At 45.6% G+C, this 27,711-nt stretch overlaps 2 protein-coding genes across 3 annotated transcripts; both read left to right on the top strand.

Annotated features, from left to right (window-relative positions):
* The first annotated feature begins 495 nt into the window (after positions 1 to 495).
* Positions 496 to 4,756, top strand: SLC35C1 (solute carrier family 35 member C1). Its single transcript, XM_021533623.3, has 2 exons — positions 496 to 1,107; positions 2,818 to 4,756. Exons 1-2 carry the CDS (start codon positions 564 to 566, stop codon positions 3,375 to 3,377), a joined length of 1,104 nt encoding a protein of 367 aa, XP_021389298.2. The 5' UTR covers positions 496 to 563; the 3' UTR covers positions 3,378 to 4,756.
* CRY2 (cryptochrome circadian regulator 2) lies at positions 2,853 to 27,711 on the top strand. 2 transcript variants are annotated; one of them, XM_085581856.1, is made up of 12 exons: positions 2,853 to 2,874; positions 8,045 to 8,153; positions 11,635 to 11,777; positions 18,604 to 18,788; positions 20,095 to 20,183; positions 21,254 to 21,394; positions 21,889 to 22,200; positions 23,272 to 23,423; positions 23,551 to 23,753; positions 24,225 to 24,314; positions 24,813 to 24,954; positions 25,444 to 27,711. In XM_085581856.1, exons 1-11 carry the CDS (start codon positions 2,867 to 2,869, stop codon positions 24,950 to 24,952), a joined length of 1,572 nt encoding a protein of 523 aa, XP_085437982.1. In that variant the 5' UTR covers positions 2,853 to 2,866; the 3' UTR covers positions 24,953 to 24,954; positions 25,444 to 27,711. The 2 variants fall into 2 exon arrangements, with proteins under 2 accessions (XP_085437982.1, XP_021389110.1); XM_021533435.3 differs by lacking the exon at positions 2,853 to 2,874 and adding an exon at positions 5,117 to 5,325.

Below are 27,711 nucleotides of genomic sequence, written 5' to 3'. Positions count from 1 at the left end.
CCAGTCGGAGCTGATCTCAGTACAGCTGCTGAGTTGTCTTTATTAGTTTCTCCCTTATCTTAGGGGTCCTGCCAAATGTCCTTAGGACCTGTAAATTCTGCATTCTTTGTGTGTCCTGTCAGTTTGCCCCACAAGCTTTGCTAGCTTCCACCTGGGTCAGAGGTCGTTGGAATGTGTCGAGACCTAAACCTTAACAAGGCTATTCTGCCGACAAGTAATTTCTTTTTGACACCCGGGCATCACTTAGAGCTTGCTTGTTCGCTGCTCTGTGCTCAACGGACTAAATCTCCTTTCTTGTTGATTCGACCTGGAAGTATAAAAAGTTCAAACATCACAGAGCATCCTTTCTTAAGGATTTTTTTATCAATTTCTCATCCGCAGCAGCGGCGCTGCCCCGGGGCGGAGCCGGGCCGGGCCTTCCCCCGCCATGGCGGCGCGGGCGGGGCGGCGCCGAGCGGCGCCCGCGGGGCGTGAATAAAGCGGGCGGGGCGGGAGGCGCGGGGCCGGCGGCGGGGCTGCGCGGGGCTGCGCGGGGCCGGCGGCGGGAGGCGGCCCGGCCCGCCATGAGCAGGGCGCAGCTGACGCGGACGGGGATCCTGCGGATGGCGCTGGGCGGCGGCGGCGCTGACCCGCTGCTGCCGGCGGAGGGCGGCGGGGGCCGGCGGGCGCCCTTCCTGCTGCGGGCGCTGCGCATCGCCGTGGTGGTCTGCCTCTACTGGTTCACCTCCATCGCCATGGTCTTCCTCAACAAGTACCTGCTGGACAGCCCCTCGCTGCGCCTCGACGCCCCTCTCTTCGTCACCTTCTTCCAGTGCGCCCTCACGGCCGCGCTGTGCCTGGGCCTCAGCCTGGGGGCGGCCTGCGGGCCCCCCTGCGCCGGCCTGCCCGCCCTCCGCCTGGACCCCAAGGTGTCCCGCAGCGTCCTGCCCCTCTCCGCCGTCTTCATCGGCATGGTCACCTCCAACAACCTCTGCCTCAAGCACGTCGGCGTGGCCTTCTACAACGTGGGGCGCTCCCTCACCACCGTATTCAACGTGCTGCTCTCCTACCTCCTCCTCAAGCAGACCACCTCCCTCTATGCCCTTCTGGCCTGCGGAGTCATCATAGGTGAGGGGGAGCAGGAAGGGCTGCTCCCATCCGACAGCCAGCCCCGGAGAGGCGGTGGTGGGGTGCCTTTCCCTTGGGAAGTCATCCCCACCTGCATGGCAGCTCCCTGGTGAGGTGGGGTAGCTCAGGGCTCTTGCCTTACTCTGTCTATGGCAACCAAATTTATATGTCTGGAGGATGTAGGTGACTCATTAAGAGAAGAAGTTGCTCTCATTTGACACAGCTCCCTTTTGCCTTCGAGCAGTAAAGCTTCTCTGCCTTCTAATGAAGTTTAACCTACCTTTTTGTTTCTTCCCCCTGTACAGGCCATAAAATAGCAGGTGGCTTTCTCCCCGTTCCCAAGTTCTTGTTGATTATTAACTTCAGTAACAATAACATTTATGTCAGCACCGCTGGGACCATACAATAGAGCCAGCCAATTGGTTTTTACAATAGGCTGAATGCATGTGATAAAGGGTTAGCTGATCAAGCCAAGCGTAAAACACCACCAGAAGATCTGGTTGCTTGGTTAGGATGTAGGGCGAGGCACTGAGTATCTTAACAGGAATGCTTATAAGATGTCCATTCCAAAGGCAAAATAATCCCAAAAGCTACCTTCCACTGAAGGGCTGTTTAGATGCTAAGAATGGTGAACTGTTGATTCAGTCTGGTTCCAGTTGTGCATGCATTAACTTAGTGTTAGATGGCTGGATGAATCAGATGAAAATAAGAGAATCTCATCTCCATGGAAGAGGTGAACAGGAACAGAGCTGCTGTATTTTCTACAAGTGATGCAAGCAATTGCCTTCAGCTATTCTTTTGTTCAGGCACTGCCCAGGAGTGTGGTGCCTGGCAGCCTGACAGGGTTTCTCTAAGGTTCATACTCTTGTCTGGCTCCATCTCCTTTTGCTGTGAGAGCATCACCTGAGTGCCTATAGCAGCACAGCTGAGCAGCCTCTGTGGCCTGACACAAAGCATGGAACCCATTTGTATCTGGGCTTAGTTTCAAGCCATTAGGTGCTTTGCAGGCAACTTCCCAGACAGCCTCCAACAAGAGGCAGCTAATGGAAATGTGGTGCTCCTTCAGTAGCTCCTTCAGTAGCTCATCTCCCTTTTATGTTTTGCTTATGAGCTGGATGGAGAGAGGTCTCCCTCTCTGCCCTGGAGGTGCAAAACTTGTAGCTCCTGTTTTGGAGATGGTTAGACAGTGCTTTGCATATAAAAGTCCAACATGAAGATACTGCACACAGTTTCTGCCTTTTGATTTTTTTTTATCATGCTTAATATTACATCCATGTTTTTACTATCTTTCCATCTTCTTCTCTGACTTTTATTTTCCTTCCTGTTAACAGCAGAGAAAAGTCTATAAAGTTGGGTTTATTCAAACTTTGAAGAATATTTTTTCTACCCATATGTCAATTTCCAGCCTTTTCAATTAAAAACAAAATGGTGTCCTGAAAATTACCTATATACAGAGACTAGCTGGAATAGTAGTTTCTGAACTGCTGCCTGCTCAGTGTGGGAATTAGTCCTCTGAAGTTGAATTACCTGCACAGTAAATTTCCTGCACTTGCAAAATAGGTCTTCCCAATCATGGCGTTTTGTGGATTCACATAATGGAAGGGGGGAGCCCTTAAGCGTGTCTCTGTGTTCACTATAAAGTAAATGATGAATTTTTGACTGTATGTTTTGAGCAGTTGTTCAGATGATGCCTGGTTTGTTTGGTTGCAGGTGGCTTCTGGCTGGGTGTTGATCAGGAAGGAGCAGAGGGTACTCTGTCATGGACAGGTATATTCTTTGGGATCTTAGCAAGCCTTTGTGTCTCTCTCAATGCCATCTACACCAAGAAAGTGCTGCCTGTGGTGGATGGTAGCATCTGGCGCCTGACCTTCTACAACAACATCAACGCTTGCGTCCTGTTCTTCCCCCTCATGGTGCTGCTGGGCGAGTTCCGCACCCTCTACCACTTTGACAAGCTGGGGAGCCCCAGTTTTTGGGGCATGATGACCTTGGGGGGAGTGTTTGGCTTTGCCATTGGGTACGTGACTGGACTTCAGATTAAGTTCACTAGCCCACTCACCCACAACGTGTCTGGGACAGCCAAGGCCTGTGCACAGACAGTGCTGGCTGTTATCTACTTTGAGGAGACAAAGAGCTTCTTGTGGTGGACGAGTAACTTGATGGTTCTCGGGGGCTCCTTTGCCTACACGTGGGTGAAAGGGCTGGAAATGAGAAAGGTGCAAGAGGATCCCAATATCAAAAGCAGTGAAAGAAATGACACTGGTGTGTAGGTGACTCCTGCACCTCTATTTTTGAGCCTGAGGGGATAACCTTTGGTGCTCCTTTCCTCCTGGGGAGAAGAAGAGCAAGGAGCAGGAAAAAAATGCACCTACAGAGTATATGGGGAATTGTGTCAGGAACCAGAGCCAAAGACCTGACTGGATCATGTTTTATCTCACCCCATGTCAGAGTTGGGGAGAGCATGTGTTGTAGAGATCAACTGGGTTAGGGTTTTTTGTGATTGTTTTTTAAATGGATGTTGTTATTTACCTAATCTGGGAAATTTGCATCTGGGGGGGGGTGGGGGGGGGGAGTTGGGCTCATATCAGACAAAGACTGGAATGGGAGCTTTGTGTAGTTAGGGATCTAAAATTAATGCAATCTGGAGTTATAAAATCCTGAACCTTCAGGAAAGGAAGAGGCAAGTAGCCAGTCTGTTTGGGTTAGACTTCAGTAAACTGTTCTGCTGTATAAGGTTTTGCAACAGCTGTTCTTCTGTTGCCCCATTCAGTGCAGAGGATGGAAATTCTCTCCCTTCTGGCTATGTATAAGTCTAAGCAGCAGCAGTGCCTCCAAAATGCCTTTCCAGAGTCAATATCACATCCTTCTGAGGTTTTTTCCTGTGTTGCTTTACACCTGGTTTCTCAATTTGAAGAAGTATGCTAAGAGTCAGGAATTAAACTCCTCATTCTCTCTGCACTGTATCCAGTGGGGGAGAGGATGCTCCTTCCAGGGGCCTTTCTCATGGAGTGAGCTTGGCCTCTGTGTCACGCCGTGACAGGCAGGAGTGGAAAAGTTACTCTGAAACACTTGCTGCTGTAGGGTGGGTATCCCAGTTCACCCAGGGTTTGCCACACTTCTTACCCTCTTTGTAGGGGGTAGGTTTGTATTGAATTTGACGTTGTTTCCCATTCCCTTGTTTCAGGGGGCTTATTCCATGTTTACCTCGTAGCTCCTCTAGTGCTTGCAGTTTGCCTTTTGATTTGTTCCTTTTGAATGCCCCCATGGCCATCCCAGCAATTCATTCAATGCAATGAGTTTTGCTCAGCTGTATCAATCCCTTTGCTTGGAACTTTCTGCTGAACAGATCTACAGAAATCTCTGCCCAATCCACCCCACTCCTCCAGTCTGGTTCTATGCAATAGAGTACGTCTGTGCTGAGATTTCTAATTCCTGGGGTCAGCAGCAACAAACATCCTGTGGTCGGCTGTGATGTTGCACCAGCTTTCTAAATCCCTGGCCCTCTTAAATATGAAGTTACTCTGGTAGTGATCCTGGGCAGTCCATGCCACTGCTTCATACCCTGCTCCATGTATCCTACATGATGTACCATGTCCCGTGAGTGATGTCTGACCACACCTACCGAAGAACACTCAATTTCTGCCCAGAATATGTTCGTGCTTAATTTCGGGGGGTGGAAGGGGCTCCTGCTCCAGGGTTCGTGGTCACAGGTATCTTATCGATGCCATTTAGGGTCTTTGAACATTTCTTTGGGGGTTTTTGGGGGGTTTTTTTGTTTTGTTTTGTTTTTTGGAATGGGGATTTTCAACGTTGACCTGTAAGACGAGCCCTGCTGACTAAATTCGGGGCTCGCTCTCGGGGGCGGCAGCGACATTTCCGGGGCGGTTTCCGCGGCGCCGCCCCGCAGGCGGCAGCGGCGGCGGCGGCCGCTGGAGGGCGGCAGAGCGGCCCCGGTGCGGCGATTGGCTGCCCCCACGCGCGGCAGTCACGCGGCGGGGCGGGGCGGGCCGCGGCTCGGGTGGCGGCGATGGCGGCGGCGGCCGCGCTGGGCCCGGCGCCGGCCCTGTGCCGCTCCGTGCACTGGTTCCGCCGCGGGCTGCGGCTCCACGACAACCCCGCGCTGCAGGAAGCGCTGCGGGACGCCACGTCGCTCCGCTGCATCTATATCCTGGACCCCTGGTTCGCCGCCTCCTCCGCCGTGGGCATCAACCGCTGGCGGTGAGTGGCAGCGGGCCTGCGGGCCGCGGGCGGGGCGAGGAGGCTCCCGCGGCACCGGAGCGCTTCCGTGCCGGGCCCGCTTACTGCTCCCCCCGGCCCTCCCGCAGGAGGGCGGCTGTGCCTTGTCCGCTTGGCCTCGCCGCGGTTTTCCCCGCGGTGCTGCCTGACTGTGTGGGAGGATGCCTTCACCTTTATGTAATGTCATTAGGCTTTATCAGTGGGGCGAATGTATGAGAGCAGCAACCGACGGATACGTAGCTTTGGGAAACCCTTTCCCCTGAATTTAGAGACGAGGGAGAAGAATGCTCAGTTCCGTGGCTGCACCGCGCCTCCCCTGTGCCCTTGGGCTGCCGCCGCGCGTAGGCACGTGCGCACGCAGCGCCGTTCTCCAGCGCTCACGTTTTTAGGGAAATACACACCGGCTGCTGCTGAGAAACTAGAGATGAAGCTGAATGGGCTTTTAATCATCTCTGCAAATGGGAAAATGTATAGCATGAGTCATGTTTGTGCAAAGATCAAGATCTCAGTACCTGTAGCCAACATTACATAATGCTGTTGTATCAGGTCTCGGCAGCCTAAACATTTGGAACCCCAATTCAGATAGGGATTCTCCCGGACAAGACTCCCCTGCATACAAGTGAAGCAGATCTCCCACTAACCCCTCAGAGGAAGTCGACAGACAACCACCTGGGTAAAGATGCTTTGAGAGCACCTGGAAATGTCATGTGCACTAGGGTAACAGTAGCTGTAATTGATGGCTTCTGGTGTGCCCCTTGGCTTTATTTCAAGGAATGGGGTTGTATGGGTCATATCTATGTGTTTCTAGAATCCCACATCAGAGAATAACTTAAAAATTGTAAATGTGCAGAAGTTACCTCAGTGTAGTCATTCAAAGTGCAGAAAATTGTGAATTCTGTATAGGAATCTGAATTGATCTTTCCATAGACCAGACTTTCTGCAGGTAGCAGCAGACAGAAATGCCTTTCACGTGCTGCTGTTGTTGATGACTGTCCTCATTTGGAAGAACCAAAGTGGTGCCACAACAGATTAATTCCTGATCTGTTTAATCCTTGTTTGTTTCCACCAACGTTGCGGAGGGAGGGAAACAGTTAGGAGTCTTCTTTATGTTGTAATCCTGGAATATATGAGCAAAGTTTTTAAAAACAATGTTTTCTTGGAGGTGTGGAACTACTGCAGATGTCAGAAATGAGCACTACTGGCTGTTAGGCAAAAAACATACTAGCAAGTTACTTATGTTGGCCAGAGTTCCATTCATTCCCATTGTGAGCCTTGGCTTTGTTTTACTAATTTTTTAAATCCAAATATTTGTATTCAGAGTTCTGTTCTTCAAAGACAAATTCTTATGTTTTACCTAGTTCTCACAAATTTATCATGCTGAAAATCTCTTGTTATTTAGCTGCACAGTGTGTGTGAGGCATTTAAAATTTTTAGAACACCTCGGGTAGTTGATGCTCATGCTTAATAAATGGAAAGTGGGCTGGGGCTCAGGGAGTGGTTTGTTTAGGTTACCTGGACCTGGTTCTGGGTGTTCTTCCTTGTGACAGAGTGCCTTTCTTTCTGTGAACCCTGCACCTTTTTCTCCCTCCAGAAATGCAGAGTGAGCTTGTTTATCTGGAAGCTCACAGTTCACATTATGGGTGGTGCAGCTATGGAGAGAGAAATTTCCACTTTGCAGTGCAGTTGAGGTAGCTTGGCTTTCCTTAGCTGTGGGTGGTCTTTAGGGAGCTGAGGCAGTTCTGGCAGATCACACTGCAGAGTGGGCATGGAGGATGGAGGTAAAGGTAAGTGTTGGCAGGCTCACTTACAAAGGGTTGTGTATTTGCCAGGTGCTGAGGGGACACTGAAGTTTTAGAGCTGGTGTCTTTTGCAGAGTTTAATAAAACAAAATGAAGTTGCTATGTAGATGGGGTGATGTGTGACTGGGAAAGCAAATACTATACATTTGGTGTTTTACAGCTTAGTGGGGGATTAGTAAGACATACCAATAAATGCAGAAAGCACTTACATGGCTTCTTAGAGTTTTGGGGTGAGAGGGAATAGGTGAATGTCTTGGCATGCTCTCATCTCTGTGCCTTCATGGTGCAAGGTGAATTGCAGTTCTCTTTGCAATTATTCAAAGTACAGATAATTCTTGCCTCCAGAGATATTGGTGCTCAGTCTTGTGCTACTGATGAGCTAAGAGAGTACATTTCTCTGATGTGACATGGTGTATTTATAGCTAAAACTGTAAAACCTGCACAGTTCTTGCAGTTTGTCATTGCTTTCCTTGGAGTAATGCATCAAAATTTTTTTGCTTCACATGCAAAATCCCTTTTTGCCTCAAAACCTGTGAAAAATGTACAGTAGGGAATTACATGGTTTATGCTTTCTCCATGTAATGTGGAGAGAAAAATTGACAAGGGTGTTCTCCCACCTCTGTGGGAGAAGGTGGGAAGTGGGTTGCAGTAAGAAGAACATCCTGGAAGTCTCTTGGATCTGGACAAGCACAAGTTGCATATGAGTGAATGGGAGCTGTCTGGTGCTGCAGTCTCATAAAAGTTGTTAGACCAGAGATAAATGAATTCTTGTTTTCTGGTTCCTCCAAACTTCCAGTTTGATTTGGTGGTGCAGCTTTTCTGGAGTTCCATGCAGATTCTCATTTGCCTTCTAGCTGTAACCCATCTGACTGACACTAACTGCTGTTGTTCCTTCTCTGCAGATTTCTTCTCCAGTCGCTGGAAGATCTGGACAACAGTTTAAGGAAACTGAACTCTCGCTTGTTTGTCGTGCGAGGGCAGCCAACAGATGTCTTCCCAAGACTCTTTAAAGTAAGAGAATAATTTTTTGGAGCATAATGAAGAAAAATTAGTGACCTGGTGCTAAATTTGCTTTCACTCCCTAATGATTGGTGATTCCCTCAGCATCTCTTTAACTAGTTCTTACTAGTTATAACAAACTTTCCTGCTTAACTACAACTAACTGCTATCTATAAGGACCACCTTGGGAGCCAGATCTGCACCTGAACTCAGACTTGGAAAGAAATGTAGTTATAGCGTGTAAACTACTATCAGGGTGCTCAAGCTTCTCTTTTTGGATGGTGGCCTTGAACTTTGTTCCTAGAAGTCACCTCTCACAGGGCTGCACTGTGACACACAGACCCTTTGTTGGGAATTTCTTTCCTAGTGGCTGTTTGCTTATTGCAGTTTTTACTTAGGAAGACCGCTGTGTCTATAGACCTTTACAGACAACAGAAGAAAGTACACTGATCTGTATGTGAATTGCAAGTGGGATTGTGTGTTAAAATTTCAAAATTCAGGAGCTTTTATGTTAGTTGACCTTCCTTTTCTGTTCATGACTGCAGTTTAGTCATCTCAGCAGCAGGATATACTTGGGTGCAAGCTTCCTGCTGATGTACTGTTTAGGACGTGGAATATGCAGTTACCTTGGTGATGAATAATGGATTAGTGGGGTACATTTCTAAAGTGGTATGTCAGTGCTGCAGATGTCAGGGCTAACAAGAGCATCTCCTTGAATATCAGGGCTTCTCATACAATGTCATTCTTCTCCATCCTGCTCTAAGATTGTATTTCCCAATGTTTTTGAAGCTTTTTGACAATGTCTTTGATAGTGTTACAAAACTAAATGAAAAAAAAAAGCGGCTCTTAATAGTCATATGAGTTGGGGGTGTCATGTGGGCTGTGCCTTACATATGGTTGACAGAACTGGTGTCCCCCAAGTCCTACTATAGACCAGCTGCCAGAGAAGGAGAGGTGAGCTTGAATATGTACCCTCCTTCTGTAAATGTTTCTGATGTGTATGTTCTGGAGCAGGACAGTTAGTATTGGGGAGGAACTGGACTGTGCAGATGAGAAGGGGCACTGATACTTACTTTGACTTCTGCATCCTAACACATGACACAAACTTTTAGCCTTTTCAGACTCTGGATTATTTTTATCTTTTGATCTGCAAGTAAGTTCCAGCTAATAGTAGTTCATGCCCTCTTTAGTTCAGGGTATTCACAGGATAATTAAAATTTTATCGGAGAAAAATGTTCATTTGGTTAAAGAACAAAAACTAGATGGCAGAGTCTGAAGTCTGGGGAGATTGATTGTGTAATCAGCCAGAACTGCTTTTTGCTGCAGTCTGCTTTGTCTGGGCAGGTGAGCTGATGAATATCTCAGATGTGCTATAACAGAGCTGAAAAAAGTAGAGGCAAGTTGGTGTTATTACATGGTGAATGTATAGCTTTGGTAGGGATTGAGGCCTCTCCAGAGCTGCTGCATTGAAAACAGAATTAGCAGCAGTTGTGCCTTACTCTCAGGTTTTGTGAAGAGGAGAGTTATGTCACATTTACTACTGCAGTACTTAGGCCTAATGTAATTTCTTCTCTCTCCGCCATTAGCTGAGCTATGTTGTCATTAACAGTCACCACAAAGGCACTGCTGTGCATGGATACCATGACAAGTGTACTTGTTAGCAATGTGTTAACCTTTGCAGAAGTTTTGCCTCACTTCTTCTTAATAAACATCTGTAGTTTTACCTCTTCTAAAAAAGTGCACTGCTTGTTCACTGAAGTGTTTTCACAATCCCTTTGGTGCTTTTTCCCCCTACAGTTTTTCTTTGCTCTAGGTTTGATATTAAGAGGCAAGTCATCAGTCATTACTTTTCTTTTGTATATCTGCAGGAATTTACTGTCATACAGGTAACAGATTTTCTGGTTGGTATGTGCTCTGCTTTCTGTGTACTACTGCATCACATAGAGCAGCGGCCTTCTCAAAACTGTAGGAAATACCTGAATTTAAAGTGTTGGCTACTTACCTAAAATCACTGTGATCCTAATGGCTTTTTATTCCATTCTATTCTTTCAAGGTAGTAATGTATATTCCTTTGAGACCAAATCCATCTTTTCCAAGCCTTCCAGTCGCTCATGGCTTTCGTATAGAAGAAAGAAATGTTTAAAATGAAGCTGTTAAATCACATAGGAGCAGGGCAGGGCCTGGAATGTCTGTTTGACCTCTGCTCTGAGTTACGGATGCTGTCATGTTCTTACTTTAAAAAAATGGTGGAGGATCTCTTTAAGATGTACATTCATTGATACATAACTTGTTAATTTCTCTGTCCTTCCTAAAGTTAAGTTTAGGGCTGAGTCTGCAAGTTTAGACATGTAGGTAGCTTGTACAGTTTTCTGCTTCAAAATCCCCTTCCCCATCTTTGGCATTATTTTTAATGGTCTTCAGTGAACTAATCACATTTATTCTTTGTGTCTTGTTTCTGTTTTGCAGGTAGAAAAATCTTCTGTATATACCGGGGTGATTTAGACTGTCTCACTTGGAGAATGCTATTTTTAGTTGTGTGAGGGTGTTTTTTAAATGTCTGTAGATTTCTGGTTGTGTTTGCTAAACAAATCTGTGGGCTGCTGCTCTGCTTGATGGATGTCTTGGGAGGGTCACTGTGGAAACCATTAAACCTCTTCTCATAGGATTCATTTTCTGAGGAAAACTAGGCCATAGACTCTGAGAACAATCTGTGCTCTAGAAAAGCCTGGAAGAGTCTGAGTGCTCTTTCATAAGGCCTATGCCATGTAATTTGTGAGGGATCTATTAAAGGTATGAAGATGAGAATAAGTGCATGGCTTGGCTAGGGGGGTTGGAACTAAGTGATCTTTAAGGTTCCTTCCAGCTCCAGACATTCTATAATTCTACAATTCTAAAATAACTCCAAAAAGTCAGGACTTTAAATCTGAATTGCAGTATGCACAACAGAAAGGTTCACTCAGTTGCTGTCCTATGTCCTGCAATTTGGAATGGATATTGCTTTCCTATTGTGTGATGTCTTTAAAGAGATACCAGGAAAAATTTACACTGTTTTGGTTTTAATTAATGTTGCCACATAAAAACATGAGGGGTTGAGCAGAACTTCTGTTGAAAGAGTTTTCTGAAATGTTTTTTCCGCAAATGTTGGAAGAGGATGGTAAGGTTACCTCAGGACAGCACGTGCAACAAAACATGTTATTGATAGGCTCAGGAACTGAGCTGAAACCTAAGAACAGTAATAGACAAGAACTGAACATCCTCTGATGTGTTTTAAACCTGAAGTCTACAAATTTGCATAGCAGATCTGATGGTTACTAGAGCTGATAAAATTATTGCTTCTTTGCTTATCTCAAATTCAGATTGCTGTTCCTCACAGGAACACTCTCAAAGCTTCCAGAACTTTAAACTGCTCAGGAATTCTGAAATCTTCATTTGTAATTGTGCTGGTTAGAAATAGTCTTGTGTTTGACAGCTGGCTGTATTGTTTTTCTTGCAGGAATGGGGAGTCACTCGTCTCACTTTTGAATATGACTCGGAGCCATTTGGAAAGGAGAGAGATGCGGCTATCGTCAAATTGGCCAAGGAGGCTGGTGTGGAGGTGGTGATAGAGAACTCCCACACCCTCTATGACCTGGACAGGTAGGGGACAGAAAGGGCAGAGGTGTTGTCAGGGCTAGGCTGGGATTGTTGTGTCTGCAAAGACTTCAGTCTCTTCCATTACACTGATAACTGTGATCCTGAGTGAACCTATAAGGATTACTTGGCACGCTCCACTTTTGATTAGAGCACGTCAAAGTGCTGACAGTGACGTGAATGTGCAGAAAGGTGTTGCCTCAAGCTTCTTAAACTCTGTACTTGAGTGTCATTTAATTTGCTCAGCTGTGTCCTATTGATTGCTCTCCTTGAGCATGTCCTCAATGTATGGACTGCTTTTTTTTTTGTTTCATTGTAATAAAGGTAGTTGAGCTGTTACCTCAAACACGTTATGAAAGCAGGGCTTTTAACTGGTGGATGTGTCAGGACAGCTGGAAGAAGTAAAACAAGGTAGATTGGGACAAACTGTCCTTTTTCTAAAACCTGAATGCTTTGTCTTTGTGTGTTTCCTGTGTTTGTTGTTTTGATGTTGAGTTTTTATACATTTATTTATATGTATAATGCCTCTGTATACATGTGATATTAAATGATGGTGATGGTCTTTCAGCTGAGACTCCAGGTATGCTTGACTTCAAAAGTCAGTACAGTGCTCTAGTACTATTCTTACAGGTTGCTTGCTTTTTTTTCTTTCCTCCTTTTTTTTCCCCTTTTCTTTCTGATGTGACTTGTGCCAGTAATGCTGAATGTGCATTTTCTCCTATAAATCTTTAACATCCATAATTTCCTATGGGAGGGAGCTTTGCAGTTAGCACATACTGTGTGGAAATGTTTGTCTCTGGAGTGAGGGGGATTCTTAAACCTGTCTCATGAGCAGGTGCTGCTTTCTAATTTTGCATGAGAGGACCATGTTTATTACCTATGATTATTACATCCTCGCCCCTCCAATGTCAATGGCTATCACATTCTTCTTCATGTCACCTATGTCTTTTCCAAAGTGGAAAGTTTCAGGTGGAATCTGATCTAAATCTCCTGTTTATCACCTTTCTTTATACTTCCAGGTATTTCTAGTACTGGAGAGCAGTGGTGAAAATGACAACGAGTGTGCAAAATGTAGAAGCAGCATGGATTTTTTAGAGTGCTATAATGTGTCCTGTCTTTTCCTAACAGTAGCATTATTTCTGTTTTTTGTTGAGTGCTGCTAAACATTAAACTGATGTCTCGGGGCTTCCTTCCAGAATGGGCATAGCTATTTGAGATTCTGCTACTGTATAAATAAGTTTAAGATTGCATATGGAGAAACAACATGACCAACACTGCAATTTCATCAGATATTTTTGGTTATGTGGTATATAGGGAAATTTTTAAGTTGCCTTTTATCTTCAGCTATCCCAGATAGTTTATTGTGTCAGTAAACTTTATCATCATGCTCTTTTTTGTCCCTTTCCAGATATTTTGTAAAAAATATTGAGCAGCAAAAGCTGTAGCTCAGCTCAATATAGGATTTCTCTTTCTGTTGGAAAAATAGATTACTTCTCTAATTCTGTAAATCAAAGAATTTTCTGTCTGCATGGACCTTTCCCTTTACTGCAAATTATTGTGGTTTCTTTAAAATTTTTTTCAGTGGGGGATCTAGTCAGATGGTTTTGCAAAATTCACATAGGAGATATCAACTAAATCTCCCTTGCCCCAGGCTCAAATGTCTCTAATAGATTTTCAGGCACAACTTCCTTTTACCAAAGCCAAATTAACCCTCCAACATATTGCATATATCCATGCATTCACTGTTTCCATTAGTGTTTTCTGCCCATCTGCCTAATGTTCATATCAGTCTATTCATTTGTCCCTCTGATGCCCCTGAAATGCTTTACAAATCTGGAGTGGTATTCTCTTTCTTTTTTTCCTCCCATAGTTTTATATTACATGCAGCAAACAGCTATTAGTTTGTGTATTTCATGACGTCCTTTACAATTTCTGGGTGAATATTTGGTGGCCCTGGCAAGCTTTTCAAGCATAGCATAGCTTTTCCTGGTCTCCCAATCTGTCACAGCATCTGATAACATTTTCTTTAAAAAAAACAAGAGTCATAACCTTCCTAGATACCTCCATAGTGAATACACCTGCAAAAATATATGCAGGGGTTTTCTTGTGCTCTTACAGTCTCTCTTCTTTAATGAGTTGATCACCTCTTGGTCCTATAAATATCTTGGAGTGTCTGTAAATGGGATTGTTTTGGTTGTTTTTTTTTACTACTTACACATTTTAAGAAAGGTTTTTTAAACTTTCATTTTGATTAGGAGATGCAGGAAGGCTCTGGGTTTTAATTTAACCTACCAGAGTTTGGTGGGTTTCTGTCTTTTTCTTCAGTTTTCCAAAAGATTCTGTCTCTGTCTTAGCGGATGCTATTCTTTAATTGTTTTGACTCTTGTGATTTTTCTGAAATAGTGTTTCACATCTGTATTATATTGTTGCTCCTGGAAGGGTGCTAAATTGATGCATGCTAAAATCACAGAGCAGGCAAGTGATAACTAACATTTTCAGCTATACCTTAGCACTGTCTAAGACTAAATAATGAATTAACACTTCTTGTGAGTTCTTGATTTCTTGTTTCATGGAGCAGTCATTTATAACAACTAGAAAACTGGGTTTTGGCAGGTGGTGGGGTGTGATAGATACCCAGTCTGTGTGGATGTACTTGAAGTCTTCAGTTACTCTGGCATTTCTTGGTTCTTGGCATCTCTGAGATTTCTCAGCAGGTGGTAAATACAGTTTTTTATACTGTATTTCTCCTGGAAGTCTCAGACTATCTCTCCCTCCAGCTTCAAACCTTTGGTATGTGCTGTCCCTCTGCTCACCCTAATGTTTTTCCTGCATACTTAGAAGGTGGGAATAATACCTGGTGGTGGCATTCTACTCCTCATCTTTCTTTAATCAGGTTTCTGACAAGATTGTTAGCCCAGTTTCAAACAATTTAGACTAATCTTTCACTCCTACATAAATGAATCCAGCACTTCTCTTGTCCCCTGCAGTGTATTCCTGGTACCACTTTCACCAGCTTATTTTAAACATCTGCAAAGAGCCTGTTCAGTTAACTTGTGAATTTGACCAGTTTTACCCAGTAGGGAGATTAAAATGTGCCCCTTGTTGGCACTGCCACCATAGCTGTGTGATTATCAGAGCATCTTTCACCTCCTCTTCCCCAAAACAAGGAGAGGGGTGTAGAAAATGAACATCAGTGCTGGTAAATACTCCTAAGAAAATCTGGGAATTTCCAATCAAGATAAGCAATGTTCAGATTGTAGAAGTCAGACAGAAAAGATAATCTCTTGGGTACCATCTTAGCCTGCTCATAAGCCTTTACTTGACAACTATTCTCTCTGACAACTTCCAGATAACAGGTTGTTTTGTCTCTTTCCTGGATCTGCCTGTTTTCTCCTCCTTGGGATCTAAATCCTTTGTAGCATGTTTACTTATGGTCAGCACTGTGGGTTCTGTAATCCCAGGCAGGCTGGGTTGTTCAGCGGGAGTGATTTAGGTCAGAAAAGAACACTGTGATCTTGTGTGTTTGTAGCATGCATCAGGATCACCTTTTCCTCAAATACTCTAGCCTAAGGCTGAAAAGACAGTAGAATATGTTCTCATAGGAGCATGTACTAACTTATAGGAACCAAGCATGGGGAAGTGTGCATGCCTTGGTGCTTCTACAGTTCAGTACACTGTGCCAAAAAGGTGGGTTATTTCTAAGAAGGTTTACTCAGACTTCTGCCTGCCACATCTTGCTATCCTCTCCTGTCTTGCATGGTGGTCTGGTGTCAGGTGTTTTCCTCCACTGCCAATACCCAGCCTGTCATCAAGTCACTTCATCTCTCATCTCAGTATGTGTTTCAGGGGAAGGTGAATTGCTTGTTCTTTGTTCAGCATCTGTTGGATGGACAGATCAGTTGGTTATCTGTCCATCTCCTCGCCGAATGTGTAGAAATGCCCTTTGTTCTAAGTAGACAGAGCCGTCCATGAGCTCTCTGGAGCGTGGATTTGGATCAGAGCAATTGCGTAAGCTGGCAAGGCTAACGAAACAGTCCGTGTGAATTGGAGCTGGGGTGCTGTGGGCAGCCTGGGTGCTGAGTGCTGGCAGCCAGCTCTTCCTCCCGCAAGGAAGCGAGGGAACACATTCTGTCCCTTGCTAGAACCCAGCCTTCTCATTTGCAAGGGAGCTGAGGTGTCAGATATTTGAGGCCAGCAGCTTTCCTAAGCCCATTAGCCATCCTGCAGAGGCACTGCTGTGGAGATGATTCAGAAGCTGATACCTGTGAGGGTGTGAGTTTGAGTCTGCAGACGCTGTGCTGTCACAGGTGACTGATAGGATACTGTATAATCAAAGCAGTGCTGGAATTGTTTGGTTTGGTTTGGGTTGTCTACTTTTCTTGAGGTGAAGTGTGACTGATGGTCAAATAGACCTTCATAACTCTGGCATCAAGGTACTACTGTCAGATAGTGCTGGGCAGCATATTGCTAGTTTGGTAGCACAGCCAGTTTTGGGTGTGCTCACTAAGGTTAGGTTCTGTGCAGTGAATACAGTTCCACTCTGTTCCACTTGAAGAAAACTAGAACAACTGCAGCATGTGGCAAATTGGGCTGGGGGAGACGGGTAAAGTGGGGCATTAAATCCTGGAGAAAGGGCCTCCCTTTTTTTGTTATTGAAAGTCTTGTGAAAGTGTATGGCCTAGAAGGTCATATGGATTAGAAGGTCAGTATGAGGAAGGAAAGGACTCCTGCTTGGGGAGCTTCCTGTACTATTTTCTGTACAGAAGGCTGAACAGTACTACAATACCCAGGAAGTGTAGTATAATATACCATATTGTGCAATATCCAATATTCAATACTACTTTTCCTGTATTGTGAAAGGTCCAGATTTAGTGCACAATACCAGTGTCAGGTGCTGTGAAATGTGCTGCTGGTCCTAGTCCTACCTTAAAATATTTGTGATCCCAGATCGAATAACTCTTTAGGAATTCAGGAGTAGTACTAGGTAACTTCACTAATACTCACATCCTTGAGGATTTCAAGTTCAGATACTAGCATCCATCTGCTAGGCACAGTGATTTGCTCCATGTAGCTAGCTGTCCACAGAAGTTTTAGCTGTGGATCTTGTACAATGGTGTGGATCTCAGACTGAACGTCAGCTTTAGCAGGACTGAAAAGAGAGGCAGTGTGGAAGAAGTAGCTTCTCTGCCTCTATCACAAGTACCTCAGGGCAAACACGGTGCGGCTTTGTCACGTTTTCTCTTCCAAGCTCTGAATTCCTATGGAAACAAGCGAGCCTCTCTAGAGTGCTGTAGCTGGAAATGCCTCACTTCTCATCCAATGGAAGCACTGATTTTTTGGGGATCTTTGGCTGGTCTTGTTTAGGGATTTACAAAGCAGCCACAGAGAAAAGTGTGGTGAGTAGTATTCATGAGTTCTGTCATTTCTTGCCGTCTCTGGGGTGGAACATGGAGACAGCAAAAAAGTGCAAGCAGGAAAGCAGAAGAGATGTGCTCTGGTGTGGTGGTGCAGGACAGAATGTTGGCTGTAAGGCAAATGCAAATGTATCTGTCTCTGTGGCTATGTCTATGTCAGAGTGCTGTGCCCACACCGTGGCCATGTCTGTTTTAGCCTGGCACTAAAAACGCACAGTACTTTGCACTCTGTGCACAATCCGATGGCCTTCCTCCCTCCTTGCCCTGTTCAGTAATGTCTTTATCTCCCAGTGTTTACAATTTATAAGCAGAAAATCAGGAAGAAACTGCAGGAGGCTCCATTTTCCATCTGTTCAGCCGTGCTGCCCGTAGGGAGAGCTCTGTTTCCCTGGGCCGGGCTGTGCGGAGCCCCGTGCGGCAGCGCCCGGCGCCGGCGTGGCGCCCCGCCCCGGCACACGTGCGGCCCCGCGGCAAGGGGCGGCACATGGCGCTCGGCTGTAAGCCCGGCCCCTTGCATAAGCTGTTGATTGAAATGGGTGGGGAAGGCTGCTGTGCGGCAGCTCCCGTGTGAGCTGTGGGGATGCCTGCCTCCGCTTTATGTAATGCTGGTGATCCCTGTGCTGTCGGCTTTGTAGTTAACTCCTTCCACTCCTACAGAAGAGGGGTTAAAAATTACATCTTTGAGCCTGGAGAAGTTTATCTTGGCATGGGGGCTTCTCAAAGCTCTCTGTCACAGGAAAAATAAGACTGTGGCCCCAGCAGGCTGTGGATGCTTGGTGAAGTAGAGGAATAGGGAACTTTGTGTTTTTCCACAGTGTGATCTGACACAGGTCAATACCATGAGACAGGGCTGCTCGTGACCTTGTGGCATGGAGGAGGGTAGTGATCTCTCTAATCACAGAGAGAGAGGAATGATGCAAACTGGGATTTGTCTCATCCAAGATAGGTAGAGGAGGGGTCACTAACAAGCTGAGTCTTCTGTGTCAGACAAGAAGGAAGTACAGTCAGAATCAGATTAGGATATCACAAGGTGTTAGGGAAACCAGATGCAGGTCTAGGATTTGCCACCTTGGGGAGACAGAAAAGCAATAATCAGATAGAGATTTCACACTGATGAGGAGCTTCAGGAGAGATATGATGCTCAGCTTGATTCAGCTGGAGCTGTTTTGAGGTTTTTTATCCTACAGAGATGAGGAAGTATATGATGTTTTTTCTTATGTATTTTAGAATTTTGTTTGGTTGATTTTAATATCCGTTTGAGGGATGCATCAAGTGGAACGTAGGTCTGTAAGGATTTCTGTATTCAGAGTGAAAGGCTATCCTGAGCAGAGATAGCAGAGTCCAGTTTGGATGTAATTTCTTTGTGTCATCTGTGGTAGTGAGACTGTGTTGTTTCACCTTGTTTATTTTATCTCCAGAATAATTGAGCTGAATGGCCACAAGCCACCCCTCACCTACAAGCGCTTCCAGGCCATCATTAGCCGTATGGAGCTCCCAAAGAAGCCAGTGAGCACTGTAATAAGTCAGCAGATGGAAACATGTAAAGTGGACATCCAGGAAAACCATGACGATGTCTATGGGGTCCCATCCCTGGAAGAGCTGGGTATGTGTCAAGAATGAAGGCAAGAACTACTACCAGCTGAAACAGGATCTAGTGGAACTATTTCCCGTGGCTGGCACATGTTCTTACCTGATGTGGGCTGCTTCTAGCCATAGCACAGCCTAATTTTTTCAGCAAGTGCCACACCTTGTGATAACAAACTGGCATCCCTTGCACTGCTGTTGATGCCCAGCACCCCCTGTAGCACTGCTCTTAAGTGTTCTGCATCTGTCATTGTGTTCTCTGCTATACTGAGCATGTAACCTCTGTACTAGCATCTCATGTCCTTACCAGCTGCTTTCCTCCTACTGCAGTCTCAGGCATGTTGTGTAACAGACCTGAAAGAGGTAAACTATCTGTGTACCAGGTTTAGGTAATTTCATTCTGTTACTGCCAAGCGGCACCAACTTGGGAACTTAGCAAGACAAAAGCTATTGCAAAAACTTCTTTCACTCATCCTGTTGTGCCTTATAATCCTGTAAGACTTGAAGAAGGAGAATGAATAGCTGAGGCGTGAGGAATGCAAGACCTACATCAGGGAAGTGAATCTAAATGCAAGGGAAGAAAGGGCTAATGCAGAGTACTGTCTGTGACTAGAGGCTCCATACTAGCTTTATAGGAAGTATCTCGTGGTACCTTAAGGCACAGTTTCAGCAGTCATGTAAAAGCATGGGGCTTCACAACAGGAGTATCCTAAGGGCTGCAGTCCTGCATGAATCTACTTTCTTTATTATCTGGCCAAATATGAGACTACCTGTATCCTTACACTGCTCTGCTTGCTGCCAGGGAGGCACCTCTGCCCAGAGCACTGCAAGGAGACTGCATTATTGCTTCTCCCTTCGCAGTGGTTCTTTTGCGCTAATCCAGTGCCTTTCCCAGCACCAGCCTCAGCAGAATAAGAGCCACACCAGGAGCAGCTGGGCTATCTAGTGAGCTGCTGATGTCAATGGCAAGGTGTTTTGTAAGGCAGAGCTGTGAAAGTAGATGTTTCATTGCCAGCTGCTCTGGCCTTCAGAGCAGAGCCCTGTGGGTAGTGCTGACACACCAGAGAGAATGCTGGCTGTGAGCAATGGGGAAAGTCACCATAAAGCTGCCTGTAGCATTGCAGGGAGAGGCCCTTGAAGTGAAGTGTCATGAGCAGGCTCTCCCTATATCCTACATGATTTGCCTGCTGTACAAGGGTTAAAGCAGGAAGTAAGCCACATTAGGCAGCTGTAGTATGTACTGTCTTGCTGTTGCTAGTGCATAATCCTGTATCAATGCCCTTTGTTAGACATAGCTTCAAATCTTACAAAGTTCTTTCTCTCAGGCTTTCCTACAGATGGTCTTGCCCCTGCAGTTTGGCAGGGAGGGGAGACAGAAGCTTTGGCACGGTTGGATAAACACCTGGAAAGAAAGGTAACCCCTTATTTAAGTGGCGTTTTCTGCAAACTGTGTCTCCAAATGAAAAATGCAGTGTTGCCTAGTACCCCATTCCCTGCTCTTCCTAGCAGTGGTCATAGCATTCACCTGTGGAAAGGAATGTATACGACTGATGGTGTACTCCTGTGATCTTAGGTTTTGTGTGAAGCAGAGAGCTCATTGGCTTCCTCAGGTCCAAAAATCTAGAGCAGTATATTATTTATGCTGCTGCTTGAAGCACATTGGACTCTTTTCCTTGTTTCTACTTCTCAGTTTCCTTTAGAGGAGTGCAAACTTGGAAATTCTTCTGTTAAGTTGTTCAGTCCCTGCTGCACACTGCACACCATCTCTTTTTATCTTTACCTTAAGTATTAGTGTGAGTACATGGTTATAAAATAATGCCTTCCCCTTGTCCATCAGCTTCTTAATAGAGTGTCTCACTGGCTGGCTTTCCTTGAGTCTCTTGTTGAAATAATCAGAATTTTTTTCAATGGGGCTGGTGTTCTTGATTATAGTGCACAAAGTAAACAATTTCAAAGTAATGAAAGGGGACCCAGCTGCCAAAGCATGATTCAGTTTTAACCATTTTGTACATCTTTAATTCATCAAGCTGGGTGGCTTGATGTCAGTTGTGGAAATCAAAGCATAAATACTTGTGCTGAAGAGGGAATAAATTATCAACATAATGCTCCACAAAAGGGTCTGAATCTTCCCAGTTTACTTGTTCAGTGTGTGAAATGAGATAGACATACTTGGACATAAACAGTTGTGTTAGCTTGTATCCCTAGGAACCCTCCAGGTTGTTAGCTCCTGTATGCAAAGCAAATTAATCCTCTTGGGCAAAATAACTGACTGGCTTAAATCCTGGAGCAAAGGTTTTGCAGTTCTTGACTGGGGCATGGGGTTGGGATTGCCTGCTGGCAATCTCTGCCAGCAGAGGTTGGAAGTAAATAGAAGAGACTGTGCTGTCAGATGTGAGTGGCCTCACTACCAGCTCAGAGCCTTGCCTTTAGCAGTGTCCCACAAATACAAGGGGTTTTTGGCTCATTTCTCCTGAATCTGTCTAGGCATGGGTTGCAAATTACGAAAGACCAAGGATGAATGCCAATTCATTGCTGGCCAGCCCTACAGGACTCAGTCCCTACCTGCGTTTTGGCTGCTTGTCCTGCCGCTTGTTTTACTATCGTCTCTGGGAGCTGTATAAGAAGGTAAGACAAAAGGTTCACCTGGAGGGCAGGTGGGGCTTGAGCATATATAGGATGATGCTGGTTGCCAGACAGCGTGCCAGAATGGGTGCAAAAGATAAGTTGCCTCCCTAGTGTTTAATTGTTGGGCTGAGCTCATTGCTACTAAAGAGAAGCCTTTTGGGTAAGAAAGTAATTCTCCTGTATGTACTCATGCAGGCCTTGAATCTGGTGGTACCTTGTTCTTCAGTTTGGACTCCTGTGTTCTGAGCCATGTAGAGCCATTTACAGTTTTACATCGTTCCAGTCGCTTGTCTTTGTACTGTGTGACCTCTGTCAGTGCTCTGACTTTACCATCTGGGCTTTCTGATAAGGGGTGAGCTCCATCGTTGAGCTCCTTTATGGCAGTGGTCAGTAGCTGACTTGGGAAATGTGTGTAAGTGCATGGGTGCCTCGTAGCTCAGCTTCATGAAGCCAATCCTTCTGTGCTTGTGAACATTTGTGTCCCCTCTCCACAGGTGAAGCGGAACAGCACACCCCCCCTCTCTCTGTACGGACAGCTTCTGTGGCGGGAGTTCTTCTACACAGCAGCCACCAACAACCCAAAGTTTGATCGCATGGAGGGGAATCCCATCTGCATACAAATCCCCTGGGACAGGAACCCTGAAGCCTTGGCAAAGTGGGCAGAGGGCAAAACAGGCTTCCCTTGGATTGATGCAATCATGACCCAACTGAGACAAGAAGGGTGGATCCACCACCTGGCCAGACATGCAGTGGCCTGCTTCCTGACCAGAGGTGACCTCTGGATCAGCTGGGAGTCAGGAGTCAGGGTGAGTCCTGGCATTTTCAGATATTTGCAGGAAGCCATAAGGAAAACATAGTCTCTCTGGCACTTGCTGCAAGGATGGGCACACAGGTATGGCTTTTGCTTCATGTGTGTATGGTGCGTGGAAGAGAGGATTTGCTAGCAGGCTCTTGGCCAGCCAACAGCCTGCCTTCTTTCTGCCTTTTACCTCAAGGCTCTGACTTTGTCACAAGCCTCAAGTAACCATAACTAAATGTGTTTGGGACCCACTGGTAAACACAGACTAGGGTTTTGGGGGCCTTTTTTTTTTGGGGGGGGGGGGGGCGGGGCTGGTTTGTAAAAATTCTCTCAGTCCATCTGTTTTCTTTGCAAGTTTAATGTCACTTCTTAACCTGACCTTTTTCCTCATTATAAAATCCATCACCGTGCCGGTCAGGGAGCGCTCCATGACTGTGAAATCTGAGTCTAGAGTCTCTCAAGGAAAGAGGTAAAAGACCCTCCTCTTGGGCCATCTGAAAGGACAGACAGCTCAAACCTATCCAGTGTACATACTGCCCTACACAGAAAGTGGAGACAGGGGCATCTAGTCACAAAGCTGACAAAGAGCATAATTCAAAGTTGTGCCTAAAGTGCAGCATCTGTGCATGGGTGTGAGTGAATTACTGCTGAAACCTTTCTGCCTCTCAGTGGTAGTGTGCTCTGTGACCTTCAGACGGGTTCTTTCTTCTTGCTTTGGTGCACGTTCTTCTGTGCAGCATCCTCTCCTTCCCAAGGTTGGTGCTTTACACTCATTATGCCTGCCAGGCTGGGATCAATACCCAAAGCTTGCTGCAACACTAGGTAGTGATTTAGTCTGTAGCTGCATGAGAGATGAGCCAGCACTTTATCAGTGTGAGCCGACCATGGTTCTCTAAGTGAAAGTGTCAGGAAGTGAGATGCATTGACCAGCCAACTGACTTCAGCCAGCAGATCAGTTCTGTGCTGCTGCTCTGTTCTCATAGCTCAGTGCCTGCCATTTGAAATAGCATCCTGGGTCCTACTGCCACAAAGTCCTCCCCAGGGAAGGTTTCAGTGCCTTTTCCTCCAATTGCTGCAGGTGTTTGATGAGCTGTTGCTGGATGCAGATTTCAGTGTGAACGCAGGCAGCTGGATGTGGCTCTCGTGCAGCGCGTTCTTCCAACAGTTCTTCCACTGTTACTGTCCTGTGGGCTTCGGACGTCGCACAGACCCCAGTGGTGACTATGTGAAGTAAGTGATGTTAACTGGAGCTGATCTTTGTTTCTGCATCTGTAAGCTGAAGTCAGTCAGTGGCTCACAGGTGCGTGGCACTTTCTGTGCATTGTGTGTGTTACACTGCTTTTTACTTTTGTTGCAGGAGGTATCTGCCCAAGCTAAAGGGTTTCCCATCACGATATATCTATGAACCGTGGAATGCCCCAGAGTCTGTGCAGAAGGCAGCCAAGTGCATCATTGGGGTGGACTACCCTAAACCCATGGTGAACCACGCAGAAACCAGCCGACTGAACATCGAGCGCATGAAGCAGATCTACCAGCAGCTGTCACGCTATAGGGGCCTCTGTAAGTACCAACAATTGCAAAAGTTTGTGTCCTTAATAAGAGATAAAACGCTGGGAGGAAAGGTCACGATTTAAAATACGTATTACTTGTCTCTCTGGCCTGTCCTTGCAAGAGGAAGCAGTGCCTGCCAAATCTGCTCAATTGGTTTCCAGGGAGAGCTCCATTATGTTCTCAGACAGTTAAGAGTGGAGTGTTTAAGTCTGAGAGGTGCTGATAGCATGGCACCATCCATATACCACCAATGGTCCATTCTTCATTTTGTAAGAAAACCTAAGCAGTGTATTCTAAATAAATGCACAGCTAGATCACAGTGTGTGTCTGTAGTCAATACTGGGTCAGTGTAGCTCTGAAGTATTCCTGCTTTAGGATATGGATGTGCTGTTTGGTGATCACTAAGGTATTTCTGTGAAAAGCTTCTCCTAGCCCAGGTGTGTTCTGTTTCTTAACTAAGATCCTCTTGCCATTCTCTAGGTTTACTGGCATCCGTCCCTTCTTGTGTGGAAGATCTCAGTGGCCCGGTCCCAGACTCTGCTTCAGGGCAGGGATGCAGCACCAGTACAGGTGAGTTGGATCTATTTTTGTGCTTTTGATTTTCATGTCACATTAAAGGTTATAGGCAGGAGAGGGTCCTTTTCTAATAAGAAGAGGCTGTGTAGCTAGGAAAACATTCACATTTCTTTACACTTTCTTCAGAAGTCCTTCAGTGAGCCTTCATGTCTAAAATGGCTGAAGAATAAAAGTTCATTAATGTGAATCTTTTATTGCCTGTATGGAATCATATGCAGCTACTTAATGGACAAGTCCAGATTGCTGTAGGGTTTATCAGGTATAATTAAACTGTCCTCTGTCAAAGAAGGATACTTTGGTGTTTGTTCGGGGTGACTTAATTCTGCTTTTAACAAAGTTTTTGGTAAAAGTTTTCAGAGAGGCTTTGACCAAATGTCTCTGTGCTTTTGCAGTCTTCTTTCTCCCAGCTCTGTGGCAGGTTAGGCCTGGGTGTACTTGTGAGGCTATCTAAACACAGGAGAACCATTGCAGTGATTCTTCTTCCTTCTACAGCAGTGAGACTGTCTCAAGGAGACCAGGCTTCTCCAAAACGCAAACACGAGGGAGCAGAAGAGCCATGCCCTGAAGAACTGTACAAACGAGCCAAAGTGACAGGTCTCCCCACTTCAGAGATCTCTGGAAAGAGTTTGTGATTGTGAGTACTTCTAGTGTGACCTGGCTTAAACTACCTGGTTCTGGAAGCTAACAAGATTCAATCTTTACTTCCACCATTTTAATGAACAAAATGGACTTCCTTGTGGAGGGACATGTAAGGCTCCTAAGTGTAATTCCACAGCCTAGAAATATGGCAGTGGTCAGCCTGCAGGTTGTTTGGATTTTGTGTAACATGATGTTAGCTCTGTTGTCCGGTGGAGAGCGGTGCCCTGCTGCTGGAGCTGTCATAGAGCACAGTTGTTGGTGCATTTGCTCTTGTGAGGCTGCTTCTCCTTCCAGAGAGTGGGCTCACAGCCAGGTTTTCCCATCTGGTGAGGGTATGGGCTAGAGCAGGAGAGCAAGCAGGTCCAGTCATCTGGCTGCAATGCTCCAGATCCCAGGAGCCAAGGAGCTGGTCACATGTTCTGCCAACTTTTCAGTATGACAAGGGAGGTCAATGCCAAATTCTCTCTTTTACTTTCTCCTACAGCCAGTGACAAGCACCTTGCAAGTGAAGAGAGAGAGTGCTGAAGAGGTGACCAGAAGCGTAGGAACTGCTGTCACAGAGGGACTGGAACTTGGGATCTGCAACAGAAAATCCAGGGTCTCATAACTGTGTAATTCCAATGGCCGCCACAGAAGGGCACTGCATTACTTGTGCTTGGGAGTATTTGGCTTTCTGGTTTCCAGAGAGCTAAATGCGTCTCTTCTCAGCCATGCCCAAAATCTGCCCACATTAAAGAGGGCAAGAACACTCTGTCAACTTGTTCACTCCCAGGTGTATCTATCTTTTTTGACAACAGCTCAGTGCGCATGAGTTGATGCATTGATGTAGGAATTGGCATCTGCACATCTCAGAAATAGTGAGCATCCTTTCTCAGTAATAGAACTTGGTAGTGATGTATGCTGATTAATTCAAATTAGAGTAGGATATAAGAAGGAAGCTGCTACAATGTCAAAAATAGAGTACCCATCCTACGAGAGAGCAGAGAAAACTCAGTATTTCTTTCATTAGGCTAGGCTGAGGAGGAAGGAAATGCTTTGGGTAAATCAAGGTAATGCTTATGTGGGATGGAAACAAAATGAAGGTCAACTGTAGATACACTTGAAAGGCACTTAAAACTTTCCCTGCAAAAGAGCCTTGCCACTGCAAGGTAAGTCATAGTGCTATTACCTGGAATGGTTGGCTTCAGAGCTGTTTGACATCTGGGGAAGAGGAACTCTGTACAACTCCCTGGAAGGAGGTTGTAGCCAAGTTGGGGGTTGGTCTCTACTCCCAGGCAACCAGTGACAGGACAAGAAGACACAGTCTTAAGCTGCACTGGGGGAAGTTAAGGCTGAACATTAAGAAAAAGTTCTTCACAGAAAGAATGGTTGGGCATTGGAATAGGCTGCCCAGGGAGTCACCATCCCAGGGGAGTTTAAGAAAAGATGGCGGTGGCACTCAGTGCCATGGTCTAGTTGACATATTGAGGTTAGGTCATATAGGTTGGACTGAATGATCTCAATAGTATTTTTCAACCTAGTTGATTCTGTCACTCTGAGAAGAAGGAATTGTTCAGAGAATAAGATCATGCCTTGATATGAGCAAAGCAGTATCTCAGAATAGATGTGATCCAAGTAATAAGGAAGCTACACCTGAGCCCAGCACTCTACAGCATTTCCTTCCCTGAATGAGAGCTCCCAAATGGAGCCTGTGTCTGGTGTGTAGCCTGTGCAGTGCCTCATACTGATAGAGGATGTATTACACATCAGCTCCTTGAAGTGAGTCTTCCTTGAATTCAGAGTCTAGTGTCCATTCTGTTCATTCTTTTCTGTATTGGCATCTGTGTTTTGAATTTCCACACGGTAAACTCCTGTACCTGCCCACTGCTCCTCCTTGCCGTTTGCATTCACACTGGTGCTTTGTAGCCTAGCGAGGTGATTGTGTAGCTTTCCTGGCTCTTAACCATACACTCCTTGCTGGGTCCTGTTACTTGTCAGGTCAGCACAGTGCTGGCAGAGTGCCTCTGCCTGCCACCAGAGAGTGCAAGGGAGGGTGGTACTGCAGGAGATTCTCTCTTGAGGCTGTTTACAAGAGGAATCAGATTGAGTAGCTCATCCCGTGCAATGGGCTGCTGTTGGCACTGTTTTCATTTGCTGTCCAAAACCTTTCATCCCTGCCTGACACAGATAGTGTGGGGCTATATGTGAGCTTATGCAACTAACTGCTTGGGGAGTACAGGAGTTGTCTCCCACTGGGATAATCCGATTCAGTTTTGGAGCCTGTGTTTGAACCCAGAGCAACAGGGTTGCAAGTAGAAACTGAGTCAAATGTACCTGAGAAACCTGAAGTGGTTGAATTGAGTCTGTGAATAAATTTAATGAATAGCTGAAGAACCTTTCCTTCCCATTCCCTGGGGCTTTGATCTTACGTTCTTTTTCTGCAGAGAATCCACTGGGCAGACTGAACAAGTAAACAAAGAGTCACTTTTCTTAACCTTACTTTATTCTAAACTATTTGTAGTTTGCCTGGTGGATAACCCAGTTATCAACAGGTCTTGTCTCTAACCCAGCTGTTACTCCCATTGTCTTGGGGGTAGAAGGGTATAAAGAAAAAGAGATACTCCCCTACCCCCATCTTCTGCTGCAGAAAGAAGAAAGGGGAAAGATGTGCACTTTGTCTAGGTTACAGAAATTGTGACTTCTGTCATTTTGAGAGTTTCATGCTTAGGCAATGGTCTGTAAATAAAACTTTTTATAAATGTCTTTAACCCTC

The sequence above is a fragment of the Lonchura striata genome, chromosome 5 (genome assembly GCF_050655825.1).
Source record: "Lonchura striata isolate lonStrDom1 chromosome 5, ASM5065582v1, whole genome shotgun sequence".
In the NCBI taxonomy this organism is placed as follows: domain Eukaryota; kingdom Metazoa; phylum Chordata; class Aves; order Passeriformes; family Estrildidae; genus Lonchura; species Lonchura striata.
The sequence above is the reverse complement of the archived record's forward strand: the minus strand, read 5'-3'. Positions and strand labels throughout refer to the sequence as shown.